Source organism: Etheostoma spectabile, chromosome 4, assembly GCF_008692095.1.
Source record: "Etheostoma spectabile isolate EspeVRDwgs_2016 chromosome 4, UIUC_Espe_1.0, whole genome shotgun sequence".
Taxonomy (NCBI): Eukaryota; Metazoa; Chordata; class Actinopteri; order Perciformes; family Percidae; genus Etheostoma; species Etheostoma spectabile.
The window spans coordinates 22,239,171-22,257,184 of record NC_045736.1 but is presented as its reverse complement, the minus strand read 5'-3'; the positions used below and the strand labels follow the sequence as shown (position 1 = coordinate 22,257,184).

General features: G+C 40.0%; 2 protein-coding genes across 2 annotated transcripts in view; one reads left to right on the top strand and one right to left on the bottom strand.

Moving 5' to 3' along the window:
• acap3b (ArfGAP with coiled-coil, ankyrin repeat and PH domains 3b) overlaps nucleotides 1-4,660 on the bottom strand; it is a 60,862-nt gene extending 56,202 nt beyond the window's left edge. The window contains exon 1 of the mRNA XM_032513079.1: nucleotides 4,318-4,660. Coding sequence (XP_032368970.1) covers nucleotides 4,318-4,364 — 47 coding nt within the window. The 5' untranslated portion in view covers nucleotides 4,365-4,660. The remainder of the gene's footprint in view (nucleotides 1-4,317) is intronic.
• A 1,388-nt stretch (nucleotides 4,661-6,048) lies between these two features.
• On the top strand, nucleotides 6,049-16,913 carry pusl1 (pseudouridine synthase like 1). Its single transcript, XM_032513624.1, has 8 exons — nucleotides 6,049-6,322; nucleotides 6,411-6,471; nucleotides 7,181-7,368; nucleotides 10,315-10,464; nucleotides 12,460-12,630; nucleotides 15,954-16,008; nucleotides 16,225-16,387; nucleotides 16,763-16,913. The coding sequence occupies exons 1-8, from the start codon at nucleotides 6,267-6,269 to the stop codon at nucleotides 16,795-16,797; spliced, it is 879 nt and encodes a 292-aa protein (XP_032369515.1). The 5' UTR covers nucleotides 6,049-6,266; the 3' UTR covers nucleotides 16,798-16,913.
• Nucleotides 16,914-18,014: the final 1,101 nt, after the last annotated feature.

Genomic DNA, 18,014 nt, shown 5'->3' with positions numbered 1-18,014 from the left:
AACCATGGAAACCAACGGGGAAGTACACACCTGACAGGAGCAAACTATGTGCTAAAGATATTAGCCAAAGAAATGTGTGCAGGAACAGTAATAAAAAATCTTCAAATTAACTTCTGAACAGGCTCAGATATCATCAGATTAAAACTTGTGATTTTATTGTCAACTTTTCCTGACAACTTTTCCGGTAACATGCAAGGTTGAAAACTTTAAAATGATATGAAGGTGTTGATCTTAACAGAATCCTATCCAGTCCTGTATGCAAAATGATTCACTGTTAACGAGTACTGATGACAGTCTACATGGCCACCAGTTTGGGCTTTGCTTAATATTTTATGCAAAAACGTTTCTTTAAGCCATTACTAGTAAAGGCTTTGTGGTTTTGCAGTGGACTGCTATAAAACATCTTCAAGAACATTTTACTTTTACTAAATGATACAAATTCCTTTATAATAGGTTGTATTTTGGTTAATCTCGCATTGCCAAACCTATCTCCACAGCGCTGTGGAGTAAGGTCTGGCTTCACCACAGATATATTCAAGGATAGGAGGAAAAAAAAGGTCTGGGTTGATTGAATTTATTTTTATACCAATCGCAAAATGTCTAGGGTGACGCTAAACTCTAAACCTAGCAATGGTGGCTCTGCAAAATGGTCTTGGGAAGGAAATTGTTCCTGGAAATGTACTTCCATTGATCCAGACTATATTTTTGGTTATTAAAAGGTAGAATATAATACTGTTTAATGGTGCGTACAGAGACGTAACAATTACCGGTGTAACGGTAAAACATGATAAAAATGTTGATGATAAAAATTACAATTTTATTTAAAGGATCGTTATTATCATGGTGGATTACCACGTTTCTTGAAGTTGGACTCATGGCGCAAGGATGGGATGACAGCGCTCAGGACATTTATCAGCCCTCTAAGAGGACTAAGTCTGAAGCATGGGCATATTTTGGTTATTATAAGAATGCCGAAGGAAAGCTGATTGAAGATAGTTATCCTGTCTGCAGAACATGCATGAAAGTAGTTGCGGCTAAAGGCATTGAACACACTTTTAAAAATAATAAACCGAAAATCGTGATCATTTTGGTCCCTAGAACCGTGAGGTTACATATTCATACCGTTACATCCATAGTTGCGTAACACATTTGCAACATAACATTCTTTGTGTCTACTTTGCCTACCTGAATCTTGTGGACTCACACAATCAACCTGTGTGGACCATGATTCTTTGTATTGTATGTGAGCGGGATAAAAATAACAGAAAGAGGTCGACAGGTGCAGCTGGTTCTCCGGATCTGTAAAACCCCAGCTGTAAATCAATTTGACCTGAGACATCCATCGCTAGAGACAACATATGTGCTTCCATGTCCAGTATTTTCATTTGTTATTAGGCTTTATGACAAATTGGAAACACACCTACAGCAAGCTTGATAGTATCGCTAAATCAAAGATTCAACATCTTACTCTGACAGACTCAACAGATATGTTTTGAGTTTGGACCTAAAAAGAGCTACATCTGTAACAGTGCGAATATCAGGGGATATAATGATGGTGCCTATTTAAAGCACCCACTCTCTTCTTCCATTCTTAAATTCTCTGTTCTCTTTGCGCCGAGCCCCCATTTGTCTCACAGCAGCGGCTGCTAGGCAACAGCTCACACCCACATATGCATATTAATACTCATACCATAACCATTTCAACAATGAAAGCACCAAATATAAGTTAGAAAATGATTATGTAATATTTGCCTTTAGCATCACTTGGTTGGTGACTATAAGGTGATTTACAAAGATGAAATAGTAATATGTTACACGTGTTTATGGTTGGGCAAGAAAATCAGAGTAACACACTATGCCGAGCATTGCTCATCAAAATTTCATGTTCAAGTCAGTTGGTTTCAGTTTACAATAATGACCTTGTTGAAAACTTGTCCAACTACAATTTTGTTCTGCCGTCAGAATAAAAGCACAAGCATGATAACATCTCTAAACTCTCAGTGTGGACGAGCCAAACACTGACCCAAAGTGCCTGCAGGGAATCAGATTACAACCATTTTGTGCAAACAAATTAATAGCAGGTGCACAGGGCTTCACCTCAGATATTGTTACAGAATGAATGAATAACTGCAGCAGGTGACTGCTGAATTAAAGGCAGGGCGGAGAACAAGAAAAGACTTTAGGATCCAATGTGATTGAGAGGGAGACTGAACAATAAGATGTGTTTTAAAGACATACCTCAAACATTCTTTCACACTCACCCAATCATGCATACGCACATACAGGACTAGCACAAGTTCAGACCTGCAGTGAGAGGGTGTGTGTGAGCTGTTTAAGCACCATGTGTGGGAAGACAGACAAGTCGGACTTTCTGCTCTTCTTTGGACTCTCCAGAATGACACAAGGAGAAGAAAGAAATCTGGGATACCGGCCACGTTTTTCTGCACTGACTATCTTTGATTAAATGGCAGTTTATAGTGATGGCTGTGTCACATGAATTTGTCATATGGACAACACCTTCTTTATTTATTAGTAGTTGTTCAGGCATTTAGAATAGCTCTGGATATTTTCTTGATATTTTCTCTTCTTAATATCAGGAGACAAAAGTGTGCAAAAGTGTGTTTCAACTTTTACTTTTCTTTTTGCAGGAAACACTGTGTTTGTTTAGATGCACACAGTATCCTGAGCTCTGTTCAGTAGAGTGTCCAGTCGGGCTAGAAACCAAACCCAAGAAACGCCTGCACCGACAGATTATCAGAAACCCAGATAATTTCATGTATACAGGGGAATAAAAAACAAGTCATATTATGCTCCATGTTATATGTTATAAAATCCTAATAGGATCCAACCCACAATAAGTTTCCTTACCATCGTCGTGATCGCGGCATTGCGCAACATTACATTTTCCCTACTGCTTGTAAACACACGGAAACATCAGCTGCCTTTGTTAGTATTGGAATTTTCCAAATAACAGTCTTTGTAAGACCATGGGAAAGTGAACAAGGCGGAAATTGTCTCTTCCTGTGACCTTCGATCACTGAGGTGGGATTTGAGCAGCAAATTTAATGTCTGTCTCTCAACTTTCTTTCTTTCATTCCACTGTGTGCTTTCTCACTCCAATCACAAGTTAACGGCAAGAGACAACATTTAATAGACAGGATAGAAGTTGTGTGTGAGAGAGAGGAAGAGGAAGAGGGAGAGGGAAGCAACAAAACGACAAACACAGAGAACATAGCAAATAGACGCAGACATGGAGAACTAGAACAGAAGACAGAGATATAGAGAAAACAGAACACAAATAATTGTCTGTATACAGAATAAACCAACACTCTGCTCCTTCTCAGTAAAACACTGACTAAATGACACAACCAGCCCATCTCCCTGGCATAATTAACAGGAGATCCCTGGCCTACATGAATCTTCTCTGCTAGTTTCCCATCGGCCTGCACAAGAGTGCCAGACTGGCACGTGGACTGAGTGTGGCAGGCAAGGGGCTGAACAGCTGGATCTGTGCCCAGGATACCAGCTTAGTCCCTGCAGAGAGAGAGAGAGAGCATGCTCCCGTCCCTGATGCCTCTTCCTCAGACAGTCCAAAGCTGCTGCTGCAAGGGCATCTCATCTCCAGTCACCTACCACCACAGGGTGACAGGGCCTCCTCCATGAACAAATGAAAAGACTGCACCCAATCTATAAGCCATGCTGCAACACTCATTCACACACACAGGAGGCACCCATCAACCACTCATGCGTGTTATAAAGCCACATTTAAGGAGTGCAACAACCTGATATGCACTGAATAATTAGGACTAATGGTTTGTATCCAGGTGCATTTCAGGTTGTTGGTTAATGTATTCTAAAAAATCCCTTATTATTTTTACAATAAAGCAAAATGGATCCTCACTGTGCGTGGCAATGAGTGTCCCTCCTCTCACATGCTCTGAGCTAACGTTACATCCCAAAAATCACGTTGAAACTACTGACGCGTGTCTTCCAGCAAATGTATTACAATGCAACTAAATGTTTTAATAGCCAACTAAAATTACATTTCAAAAAAATAAATCCTGGTAATATGATTGAAAATTGGATCAAAAATGCAATAAAAAAAGAAGACCAAAATGAAAGAGAAATCCCACCAAGCTGTTGAACTAGGGAGCGAATCAGACATTAATCACCACATTTTGTATTATTTACACTGTTGATACCGCATCGAATTCTACAACAGCGGAAAGCGTTACCCATCTAAAAAAAAATCATGCATAAAAGAAGGTGTGCCATTTTTGCGCACCACTGTGATGTGCCTGCGAGGAGCACCCTTACCTGAATCGGGGTGAATCTTTTATACATTCTTCAAAGTCCACCGTCATTGTTGCGTTTTCTAGTGTATTCCCACTTCAGTCTGCCAATGTCATTGCCTACGGCGCGATGTAGCTTGAACCGTCCGGATGGTGACTGGTGTCCCTTGACGCGCAGCAGTCTGTCGCCCCTCTCCCGGTGGCACACAAAATGCGAGCTCGGTGCGCGGTAGTCAGATTACTACTACACGGCTGCCACGGCTGCCGAGACAGGCGAGAGGCGTTGCTGCACCGTGGAGACTGAAAAAGAAGAGGAGAGCGCCGACTAGTTAAAACCCGCCGTAACACCTCTAGAGAACCATTGGAGGATGAAGATGTGCAGTTCTAACCAGTCTGAGACTTGAGCAAAAGTCTCCCCACATAAAGTCAATTAAAACAATGAAGGCTACATCAATATTACAAACAATATAACATGAAAACATATTAACGGTGATGTTGTCTGTTTCACAATCTTTAGAATCATAGGGCTAGTTAACCAATTTAAACGCAATCAAACACAAATAAAACCTCAGTAAATAAATGCTGTCACCTTCAAATGTGGGCTACCTTAATAATGTGCCCACGTTTCTATAAAATAGACAGTATGAACCAACTTATCTAAAACATATACATTCACAAAAATATACATACAGCTGAATTCATTCTCTAAATTTAACCCATCCCTCAAGGGAGCAGTGGGCAGCCATTAACAGTGCCCTGGACCAACTCCACATCTGAGGCCAATGCCTTGCTCAAGGGCACTGACTGGAGAACCTAGTACATGTTCTTTGATGGTGGGGGGAACCGGAGAAAGATGGGGAGAACATACAAACCCCACAAACTTTCTTTTTAAAGGATAGTCTAAAGATTGATTGATATTATAAAGAGTAATATCCTTTATTATAGTTATAAGAAGAATCTCTGATTTAGTTTTGTTACTTTAATCAAAATCAGACTTTAATAGCCTATTGTTTCTGCAATAATGAAGAGAAACATAAGAGCAGTTCAGTCAGTGTAATTATCGTGCTACGATTTTGTTTAAGTCTTTTTTCCTTCTCTTTTCTTTTTCATGTCCTAACCATAGACTGTGTATTATTGATTATTATTAACGGTCTATGGTCCCAACCAACCCTCTTCCAATGATCTTGAACCGGTCTGTTGCTCGTGTCCCTCTCGCAGCTGACCCATCTCCGTAATATTATAGTCTCTGATCTCAAGGCAGATGGCTTTGCGGCTGGTCAGACGACGACCACCAGTACACGCCCCCTCTGTACATTATGACGCAATCAAAAAGAGACTGACAATCTGGACATCCAGAAAAAAACGATTCGCTTAAACATCTGTGTGGTTTTGACTACATCATGGACATATTATGAGAACGCTTTTATAATATATATCGATTAGGCGATGGAGTAGCTTTATTATGCATTTTGTCACATACTCGTGACATGCTCTGGAGTTAAATCACTGTTCTAAGACCTGGGCAGATGTAACATTCTTTTGTTGAAAGGGAAACAACACGCAATGTTAAAAGTGTCTTCTTCTGGCAGTGGCCATAGATGTCACATCTATAAGTGCATATGGCTAAGCCTACATTAACTGAGACGCTGCAACTATCTCCGTATTAAAGAAACTGAAGGCTGCAACTATACTGCTACTGGGGTCGCTGATATTTTTCCGGACTACAAAATCCGACCCGGAAATGCGGCTCGTGTTGACGTTCCGTGTGCTTCCGTCGCATTTGGTCAGTCCCTGTACACATGAGCGCTTCACGGGTTTGTAAAAATCGTTCTTCTCTGACTCCCCAGCAGCAACCATATCCGCGGTGTGTGTGTCAAAGTCGTACAAAAGGAATTCTTTTTAAAATGCAACGTGTCATTTCTTTAAAAATGCGAACACTATGATCCATATCTGTCAAAGACATTTGGAGAGACCATGCCCAACTGGGCGCGTTATCTCATCTTTTTTCAGTACATTGGAACAAACTACAGGTAACGTTTGGTTATGCTGCAAGATAACCGGTTACATTTTTAAGTGTATTATTTTATGTGTATTATTGGATTCTCATTATTTCTGCAGGGGTGTCGTGAAAGTGCCTCCACATCAGCTGGATAGAAAAGGGGTTCAGGACCACTTGGAAGTAAGTTTTACTGATGTTATTTACTAACATTATCGTGTTGTCTTGTCCTCCAATACACGTTACCTCTTTCTTTCCAACATCAGTTATGCTGTAGTCCTGCAAAACCAGAAAACAAGCTACTGCTGTGTGATCACATTCCGTTACAATCATGTACATCTTTCTGAAACTAATGCAATCTACACAACAGTCCTGCAATAAATTCCCCCAATTTATAATGCTTAGTTTTTGTTGAAACTGTTTTGAGGTAGTGTGGATTCAACTGTGTCATCATTTTGGAGGCTGCAGTGATAAAAATGCATTGTGTTATTCTGGCAGGTGTTTCTGTACTACCGATTATTCTGATCAGTCTGCATGTTGGTGATCCCTGTCACATGTCACTCCCCATCACCCTTCTCCACTGTCTATCTTATACTCTATTTCTAATGAGTGCGTGAAGAGGGCTAAAACTTTATTAGAAGAAAAGTGTATGAACACACACACAGGAGGACACACAACACAGCAAAGAAGACCACACTTTCTATTCACGTCATACTGCTGTGCAAAGCTCTGATTGATATTCCTTTTTGTCTCTGTGTTTTGATGTACCTTATCTATCTGACTATTTGTGGTAAGCTATTAGTAAGAGGTTTACATTTCAAAAGTTTTCTTTTACAATATAAGAGCTCAAAGTTTTTTGTATGTTTTTTTGTATTTGTCTGTCTGTGTACAGGATGCAATAAGTAGGCTTAGGCCGCTCTACCCAGTGTCTCTTACAGTCTCCAGCAGGACAGACGCAGGTGTCCACGCCTTATCTAACTCCGCCCATTTCGACCTCCAACGCAAGAACGATAAGCCGCCATTTACTGAAGACATTCTTGTTGAGGCTCTTAATTTCCACCTCAGGCCAGAGCAGATCAGGTGAGTCAGGACTCCTTAGATGCATGTGACATTTCAAAAGGTCAACAGTAGATGTGATCATCAGGTGATAACACAAGGTCATGCAAATTGTACATCTAGTGTCCCATCGTCTTCTTTTCTTTTCTCACTGTGCTTTTCTTCACCTTCTTTTTTTAATCCCTCCAATCCGTATAGTGACTATTTTATGACTACTTTGGTTTGGACTGCTGAGACCCTTTGTGATATTTAGACTGCAGCTTTTCTGTCTGAGAGAGAAGAGAAAGGAAACAAAGAGACACAAACAGGGCATGGCAAAGGAGAGAGTATGGATTGAGATAGTAAGTGATTAAGGGGGGTAAGGAAAATCAAAGTAGGAGCACAAAACCGATATTGACACGGACTGAATTAAGACAGATGAGCGAGAGTGTGAAACAGAGGGAGCCAATTGGAAGATGGACAGAGAAGAGAGGAGGGAGGAAAGGGAAGCTCCCAGCTCCCTGCTAATCCCTAAACCTGCAGAGGGAAGGTTAGAAAGGATTATCCCTGCTCTGCTTTTTGGTCTATAGCTTCCATTATAACACACACACACACACACACACACACACACACACACATACACTTATCTAGCTAAATGGAAATTACCGATCAGAATGTGAAACCCGCTGAATAATATACTGTACAGTATGAACACACAATCCTCAGTATCTTCATAAAGCAGAATTATTTATGGCCTAACTACCTTATATACACATTGCCAAAATATTAAAGGTCCTCTGGCATGAAAATTGTAACTTTAATTTCAGTTTATGAGTTTTTTAACATTTGAGTTCCCCCAGCCTGTCTGTAGTCCATCAGTGGCTAGAAATGGCGATAGGTTTAAACCGAGCCCTGGGTATCTTGCTCTGCCTTTGAGAAAATGAAAGCTCAAATGGGCCGATCTGGAATCTTGCTCCTTATGAGGTCATAAGGGGCACGATTACCTCCCCTTTCTCTGCTTTGCATGGCCAGAGAATTTGGTCCGCCCATGAGAAGGAGAGAGACATCATGGCTTTCATATGAGAAAAGTGGCAATTGGTCAAGGCCACCCGGCTCGTAACTTTGGTCTGCTGCCTCCTGAGATAGAGTGCCAAAGCACGATTTAAACAAAGGCCTGCACACTGTAAAAAAAAATTAAAAAGTGCCAATGAATGGCCCTTTTCCCATAAGGGGAAACTGTTCAGGAGCAAAATGTTACCATGCCAAACAATGCCCCAGTTCCAAAATGTGTGAGGCTATGCTTTGCACACTGCTAATGAAAATTTGATGTGTGTGTGTGTGTGTGTGTGTGTTGTGGTGTGTGTGTGTGTGTGTGTGTGTGGTGTGTGTGTGTGTGTGGTGTGTGTGTGTGTGTGGTGTGGTGTGTGTGTGTGGTGTGTGTTGTGTGTGTGTGTGTGTGTGTGTGTGTGTGTGTGTGTGTTGTGTGTGTTTATATGTGTGTGTGTGGGGGGGGGGGGGGCTCTGGGGTCTGGGGGCCAAGCAAAAAGGCTGTCACTTCACATTGGAGCAGGCGCTGAAGGCAGACGCAAGGGTGTCCTCTGCCACGTGTCACACCCAATGGAAACATAACCTAGTTCTCTGACTGTGCACTGGCACACACAAGACTGTACATGCACTGCCGTGTGCAGAAAAATGGGACGCCTGTGCACATACATGGGATGTGTGTATTTGAGCATTGTTCTCACAGTTCCATATACCCATGCATGCTAACCCCTTTGTCACATTCCGCTTTCTTTAAAACACAACTGACTTGCATGCATAGATGAATGCATACTCTTTGTACATGCACAGGCATGTGTAGACGAACACTCATCACTCTATTATTACTGTACAGTTAAACACATCCCTGCGTCATTGAACGGAGATGGTGTGGAGTTGGTAAAAGCAGCCAGTAAAAAATAGTTTGGTGTTATGTTGCTTAGTTATAATTTAGACCTTTTAAAAAGAAAATGCTGGAACAACAACAACTCTCATCCCCCTCTCCCTTACCTGGAAGCCCCGAGGTTATGTAACCCATACATTTCTTTAGATTAAAGCTCTAAATGTGGGCATACTGTATTTATAAAGACATGTTTAATTTTTTATTATTGGGATTTACTTGTTACAATATCTTTTACATTTTAATATTTTCATCTACATGTACTGTACATGTGGTTTCTAGTTGTGAGGCTTTTGAATGTTTGGTTAGTCTGAATATGCAGGAGCTTGAACAGTTTGAAAAGTCAACAACACAGTGAAAATTTTAAAAAAAACACACATGTGGTTCATATTTTCAGGCAGTGGATTCAGTTACCTGTGCAGATCAGAAAGGCCAGTTTCATTCTTCAGTCTATTTTAAGATGTTACACACACTCGTACACTAATCCACACTGGTTGATTTAATCATGCAAGGAAGTTTGATCTCACTGCATTAGAGTTAGGATCTATCCCTGCCTGTGTGCTTCTCCATGCTCAGATACAGAGTAGGTGTCCTGTGTTAGCTGTGCCCTCGCTGGAGTCGCGTCAAAGATCTCCAGCCGCTGAGTCTTTTGTGAGGCTAACTAGGAGCAAAGAAGCTCTTGGCTATTTGGGCTTGTTGGCAGCCCTTTTAGGGCTCTGACAACGGGTGTGCTCGTTTGTAAAAAGCTGCAACGTTGGCATTTTGGGCAATGACTTGTGCACAGTTGTTCTTTCTGGCAGTACAAAATGAGAGTATTAACGCCATCTGTGTCTAGAGACTGCTTCAATCTGAGTAATGAATGAAACACTGATTGTTTAGTTTGTGTCTAAACAGCCACGAGAATTTAAATGTTTAATATTATTTTCTGTGATTTTTGAAGAAATTACTGCACACTAATTATGTCACACGTACAGTAGAACCGAAATGTCCAGCTTTTTAGACCTTAATGGATGTCAGCTTTCACTGAAACAACTCTATTGTCACTCTGCCAGGATCACCCGTGCACTACGCGTGCCTGATGATTTCCATGCCCGTTTCCGTGCCCAGTCTCGGACCTATGTCTACCGGATCGCCCTGGGAATCTCCCACCACTCAATGCTTCCCCTCACAGACCACAATCTCTGCTGGAGCCTCCGCAACACGTGAGTTATCACAGTACATACCCCCCCCCCCATTCACTCATCCTTTTGTTTGATGATTTCCCTTAAATCATCAAATTCCCTTAAATTCCCTTTAGAAATAATAAATCAAGCTCAGATTCCATCCAACAAGTAGGTCCAGACACACACACAAACATGCAGACACACCCTCAATAAGCTCATGCCAAGCCTTGCAGAAAAAATGGCACGCTAAACACATAATCTACACATACCAAGCCAGAACTACAAATTAGGGCCAGTCAAACAAAGTGTTTTATCTGAGCTGGCATCTGAAAAACAAACAAAGGAGAAGGAAGGGGAGAAAAGAGACAGGGATAACGATGGACAGAAAGAGTACAGAAAGAGAGAAAGAAACTGAACGTTGATGGCCTCTTAGCTTAGGGGATGTTCCTTTAGCTGTGATTGGAAGGAGGGAGTGTGAAGAAACATTTCAGAGAGCGTACATATGAGCATTTGTCTGCTCTTCTCTTTCCACTTTTTTGGGGGAAAAGTAGGGCAAGATAAGCTGGGGGCTTATATGCATGCAGAACAACACCCACGCACATTAACCTGACTGTTTTTTTTCCACTCTCTCTTTCCCTCTCCCATCCTTCTCCTTCTCTCTACTACATGTATTTCTCCTTCACTCCTTTTTTTCTCTCTCTGGTGTCTGCATTTTTTTTCTACCTTTATCCCTTCTCTCATTTTCAGCATCCATCTCGTCCATCCACCTCTGAGCGTCGGTGCCTCGCACCGCCTCTCTCCTCTCTTTCTTTGATCTGCCTCTCCCTCGCCATCACACACGTTCCAATTAAATATCAAATCTATAAAAATGTCTGAAAATTATCAAAAAAGGCAATTGTTTGTTTTGTCTTACCAATACTCAAAAACCCCAGGATATTCAAATTAAAGTGATTTTACAAAGGGAAAAGCAGGACATGCTCACATTTAACAAGGTATAACCACAGAATATTTGACAGTTTGAAAATTATGGCATATAAACATCTTTGCAGATAAATTTTTTTGGGACGACTGATCAATTAATTGATTGTTCAACAATTATACAAATAAATGGATAAAATAACAAGAATAATAGGAAAAAAATAAAGATAGACATAAATTTGTTAGCTAATTAGATAATTAGCGCTAAACAAAAAATACAGCTGATGATGCTGATGAGAATGTCAGTAGTTTCAGTTATTTTGTCATAAACCAAAGTAGTAAATAAAGAAATAAAAATGTAATCTTGAATATTTGAATCCTATACTGTATATTTTCTTGTTTTGCTTCAGTTGTCAGACACAAATTACTTACTACTATGTGCTGTTTTCCAACTTTCCCTTGAAAGATTTTAAGTACTAAGTTATGAAAGGATAAACTGTAGGTTGACTTGATCTGGCATGAATCAAGCATTTCTTTTAAAAAAGGAAACAAGAATAAATCATCTGTCTTTTGCAGCGCTCCACCATATCTTCATTCAGGACTCTTGTTTAAGATTTTAAATTTGTGCATCAAGATTTTAACCAGTGAGTCACTGAGCCCATTTCCCTGCTCGCTGCGTCTCTCCTTCTCTCTCGCTCTCTGTCAGATCATATTTAAGCAGTGACAGAAGCATGAGACTATACAGAGTCTTAGTGTCGAGCCCACTTTCAATTCCTCTCTCAAATGAGCCGGTCGTCAGCATCCTCTGCTCCCTCACGTGGCATTGTGCGTCAGAAAAATCATATTATATAAGTCAACCAATAAATTTATTCTACTTTTAAAAGCAGTAACATGGAACCCTGAAAACCTGTCCTACTTCATGTGTACACCACATCCCAGCTGATTGACCTCGCTGTTCGCTGTTGGATCAAGTTTCAATATCACAATGATCCTGCCAAAGTTTATTTAAGAAGTCTGTTGAAATCCGCTGTCTGTTCTCAACACTCCTAGAAAATATAGCATTTTTTTGTGATCACTTCTTAAAGAAAAATGTCTCCTGTTCCTGTCTCTCATCAGGACTCTGGATGTGGGAGCCATGCGCGAGGCTGCCGCCCTGCTGGTCGGGACTCAGGATTTCAGCAGCTTCAGGGCAGTCAACTCTGACATGCCATTTAAAAGCCCTGTGAAAACGCTGGATGTGGCCAGCATAGAGCCTGGAAGCTCCTTCGCACACACACACTTCCACAGGTAGGCCTTTAATATGTAGGTAGACTGATCACGTTGGCTACCAGCAGTCAGCACATAGGCCAAATAAAAAAAAAAAGAAGAAAAAAAAAGAAATTGATGTAAGGTGTCATATTGAAGCTGCATACATTTTTTGGCCAAACAAGCTGCAATCACAACATTTAAATATCCTTGAAATACAAAGATGTTATTGTGAACATGTTAGCAAACAGTCATTACACATCTAGCAGACATGTAGCAACATTAGCATTCATTTAGTGTTGTGTTTGTTCACTCTTCTTTAGTTGTGCTCTCCACCAACTTCTGAGGGAAACATCTGGGTCTAATTCTGCCTTACACTGACTATAGTTGAAGAAAGAGTTTCTAGCTGATGTGATTTTACCTACCTACTGTGCATGTGCAACTTCCAACAAAGATAGTGTAGAAGTGAGATGTCTCACTCTGTAGCTAAAACAGAGACCTAAACACACAGGGTAAAAACAGGAGCTGCAGCAGTGTGCGGTACAACAAAAATATGGTGTTTTTGAAAATTAAACTATGTAAATCTATTCTGGTACATCCTGAAAATACAGTTAGGAACCTGAAACAATGACAATATAAAATAAAAATAAAAAAGTTTACATAATTTTACACAGAAAAAAAGCCAGGAAAATAAAGAAATGATGCGTGTGCTTTTCCACTCCAAAAAGATCAATCTTGTGTTTCTCAACCTTGCGTCAACTGGTGCTTAAGAAGTTGGACAACGATTTGATTCATTTATAATCCCTTCACTGCATGTACAGCCTTAAAAACTTCCCTTTCAAGCTTCAGTTAGACTCTGTGTGGCGCGTTTGAGATTTATTTTATACATATTGTGATTTTTAGGTGAATCACAGGTCAAGCAGACTTTGATCTGGACTCAAAAGTAATCTTTTCCAATTGAAATGTTTAAAAAAAGCTTTAGTTACTTCAGTGTAACAAAAAGTGCATCATGGGTATTACTGCTTTATTGTAGGAAAACTGATGTCCAGCTGTGAGTCATGTTGAATCATACAGTTAAAAGACAATGAGGATCCAACCTAATCCATTGGAGAGATGGAGGTGGGGCAGCTGTGTGAGAGAGAGGGCCATGTGGGCTTTGGGAGATTATACGTCCACGGGGGTCAGTCTGCATGCCAAATACTACTTCCATGGGCATTAATTATTTGCCCTGAAAATATGGTTCACAATATGGACATGGGCAGACTGTTAGCATTTCTCTAAGTAAATGTCACACAGTCCCTTAACCCCAACCTACATTAACAAGCTTTGAGCATCAGGGTTACAGATCTGTAACATAGTGTATTTGTAAGTGTTCATGGTTGCAATTCTTTTTCTTTTTACCAAACCAGCTATGAATGAAAGCCTGCAGTTGAGCTGTGTGTTTAATTTTTGATTTGGGTTTCTATTCTAAGTTACAGTGCTAAAATCAGAAGGAACTGAGTGGTGACTTGTTGAAAAGCAAAAGGTTGAGCTAAATTTTTGATCCTATAACAAGGAGCCATGTGAAACTGATTTCTGTGGAATCTGCTCGACATGTAGACATTTTTGTATCTCATTGTCATGCAGGAAGCTTATCTTATACTCATACAGTCTATGCTTGAAGACTACAACCTCAAATTTGTGGGAAAGACAATGTCTAAACGTTTCTTGTCTTTAGACATTAATATCTCCACAATGGCTGAATTGATTTTTACCATTCAAACTGCATTTGAAAAACTCCTTTGTTCTTTTGCAGTTGCGAATTATGAAGCTAGCCCTTACCAACCTTTTAAATCAAAAGACATAGGACCCTGGGAACATAGGGATGACCCTATCTAAACGGGACGCGTTGCTTTTACTATTATACACACACACACACACACACACACACACACACACACACACACACACACACACACACACCCACACAACACACACACACCACCACCACACACACCACCACACCACACTCAATGTGCATGTGCAACCTAAGACACAGCTTTCGTCTATCCATGTAAATATATTGTCCATCACCAGAGTCATTGAGCTAAAAGGCCGGCTGTATAAATCTGTCTTTGCACTCTATACACATCAAATGAAATCAGAAAGCAAGCACGGAGTTAATTTTGCATTTGACCCAATTCGTCCCATGTGCCTGTTTAGTTGACTCTTTCCTCCCCCAAATAGAAAGTCAGACAGTTTTTTGGGGGAAATGGCTGCTGTGACTTAAATGTTAAAACACACAAGAAAAATGTAATGTCAAATTTCAAAAGAAGCAGATTCACATTTATTTTTATAGCATTACATGTAATCCTGTTAGGCCTAAGCTGCAGTGGCGTTTTCAGCATTTGACATTTAAACAAATCTGTGCACAAAGAGAGTCCCCGGCTCTATCTGATGTCTTGCATGAGCATGAATGTCACATCCGCCTCCAACTCTGTCCGCACGGTGGGGGAAAGCATTGAAATAGCCAACAAAAGCGAGATAAAGGAGTGACTTAATGTGTCTTAATGTTTTCCCTCTTCAGTTGAAATAAATAATTCACTTTTAGAACATGGTTAGGTTGGTGAAATATACTCTACCGGTCAGAAGTTTGGGGTCACTTAGAAATTTCCATTGCACTCCATTATAGACAGAATACCAGCTGAGGTCAGTTGCATTGTTTTTTTTAACCCGGTCAGCAGTTTTCAAATTACATTATGTGCTCACATAATTGCAAAAGGATTCTCCAGTGTTTTCTCAGTTAGTTTTTTAAAATGATGTCAGATTAGTAAACAGAATGTGCCTCTGGAACATTGGATCAATGGTTGCTGATAATGGGCAATGTAGATATTGCATTAAAGATCAGCCACCCACTCAGATCAGCTGGTATTTTGTCTATAATGGAGTGGCATGGAAATTTGTAAGTGACCCCAAACTTTTGACCGGTAGTGTATGTTTAAAGAAATGTTTTAATTTATTTGTTTTCAATAGGTGTCATTCGGAGTCACACTCCTCCCATATAGTTGCCCTTGTGGAACTTTATAATGCTGTATTACATCTGACAACTAAATAAGATATTGTTTTGCTTCTGAAGTGACAATTTAACCCCAGTGGCAATATTTATGTTATCATTATAACAATTGATGAGAAGTTTTGGGAATATGCACCTTTATGTAAACAGACAACACAACATCTGTGATGTTTAATGATTGCATGTGTATTGTTATATGTATTGTATATTGTTGTGTATATATATAGCTGATATTTAATGATTGTTGTATATATTGTATATTGTTGTGTATAATCAGTATGTTGTTCACACATTTGTGCATTTTTTCTTCCAGAGAGATACCATTTTGGGAGCTGACTTTCACAAGCAGATCTTTTCTCTATAAGCAGGTTTGTTCCTCTTATTGTCCTCAATTACCTGTAAATGTGTTGTAGTTCATTGTTAGTAAGTAGCACCATCTGCTGGTAAAGACTGGAAAATATGTTGATCATAAACAAGGTTTGTTCAGCATAAAGGGACCATTAAAATATCCAAGATAAAACTTAATTTTGCAATATTTTAAGTATTACCAATGTAAAAATGGTTGCTTTGGCCGTTTGCTCCAGGTGCGGCGGATGACAGGGGCCCTGGTGGCTGTAGGACGGGGGCAGCTCTCAGTGCCCCAGCTGCAGGAGATATTGGAGGTTCGGGACTCTCTTGCCTTCCCTCAGGGCATGGCTGCTCCGGCCCATGGCCTCTTCCTCACCAGGGTGGACTACAGACAGACTGGTGAGGAGGCTGAATTTGATTCAATCACCAATTACTACATCATCATACTATATCATATATTACATGTATTAATTATGAAAGAAAAACATTTGCTCAGTGACTTGATTTGCTCTAAGTGCCAGGTAATATTTGGTAAAAAAAAAAAAAAAATATATTTCATGATTATCAAACTAGTTGCCAATTTTCATTCAATTGACTAATCTTTTCATCTTATCCTGCAAAGCGCACAGCATAGGGTAGTTTTAGTATCACTCTGTCAGTAAGGTGATGAATTTAGACATGCTTTCTTGGGCAGTTTACTGAACTCTTTGTCCTTTTACTGAAAAGGTAATTTTTCACATCATGTACATTACTATCTCTTATTTGCCTCCTCAGACCTGCAGCTTTCACAACAGACATCAGAGGAGTAATTTATCTCCAGTGGAAACTCAGAGGATGAATTCTATTTCATTCAGTCATGGTGATAAAACTATATTTCTATACTACTATATGCAGTGATTGTAATAAAGGTGTATATGTATGTGTATACTTGTTTTACTTACAACAGAACATGGCAGATGGCACTTTGAGTCAGTAACCCCCCCCAGTAGTTTTTTTTTTTTTTTACACACTTACACACAAAAAATACGCATTTGACTGCATACAGATGACTCTCTACATGTTCTTTTAATTCAACATATTAAGAAAACATAACTGTGTCCACGAATGCAGCTCAGCTACAGAATACCACACACACCTTGAACCTATCATTGTCTACACATGACCTCCGGGTTACAACAGACAACTTGCTTTAAGCCTAGTTATGCAGTATAACTCCTATGTCTACATGTATGAACTGGGTTTTGGTAGGTCCTGGCAATTATCAAACAAGGTATTGGTATACATGTGGAGAAGAGTGATACGTTCTATAGCCAAAACTGCTTTGTGTCCCCACGGCGCTCATACAGTGGTATTACATTGTGGATCAACAAAGTACACACACTCTCACTGATAATGTATACATCCAAATGTCCAAAAAAACTGCATACATTGGTTCTTCACCCGAAAGTCTTCCCAGAGCATTCTTGTGGATTTTCAGTAAACTCACTTGCTTCTAATTTGGCTAAGTTGTCTGTAAACAGTCCATTAAAACCGGACTTCCACCAGCAGTCTTCTCGATGCCGGTGGGAGACAGGTGAGGTTTGTACAAGGTTCAGACTGACCCATCGCTGCCCTTAATGTTCCAGCGCATTGATCAAACGCGCCAGACATCAGTTTCCATAATTTGGTGCAGTCATCCACAAGGTTAACTGATTTCTTATTCAAAGTGCTGCGTCTGTCAAAATTGAACCTCATGAGGAATGGTTTTTGCACTTCTTAGAAGTGACCAACTCAATTCAGTAACACTATTTCTTCAACCTAAATCTTTTAAAATATGTACACAAGTACACGTTTTCTATTCATGCAACCATGTTGGAGCAACACAGTGAGTCTGATTGGCATAGATCAAGATAATTCACACCTCCTAAAGATGCACATAATTCAATATATAATCAGAATTTCAAGTGTTTGCCAGAATACCAAGCCCAATGTCTTAGAAACAAAATCATGAGTATATAATGCACTTGAGGAAGGCATTGTTTTTTTG

Coding starts and splice junctions, on each gene's coding strand:
- pusl1 (XM_032513624.1), top strand. CDS start 6,267: ATGCCCAACTGGGCGCGTTATCTCATCTTTTTTCAGTACATTGGAACA. Junction 6,323..6,410: donor TACATTGGAACAAACTACAG/GTAACGTTTGGT, acceptor TTATTTCTGCAG/GGGTGTCGTGAAAGTGCCTC. Junction 6,472..7,180: donor GGGTTCAGGACCACTTGGAA/GTAAGTTTTACT, acceptor GTCTGTGTACAG/GATGCAATAAGTAGGCTTAG.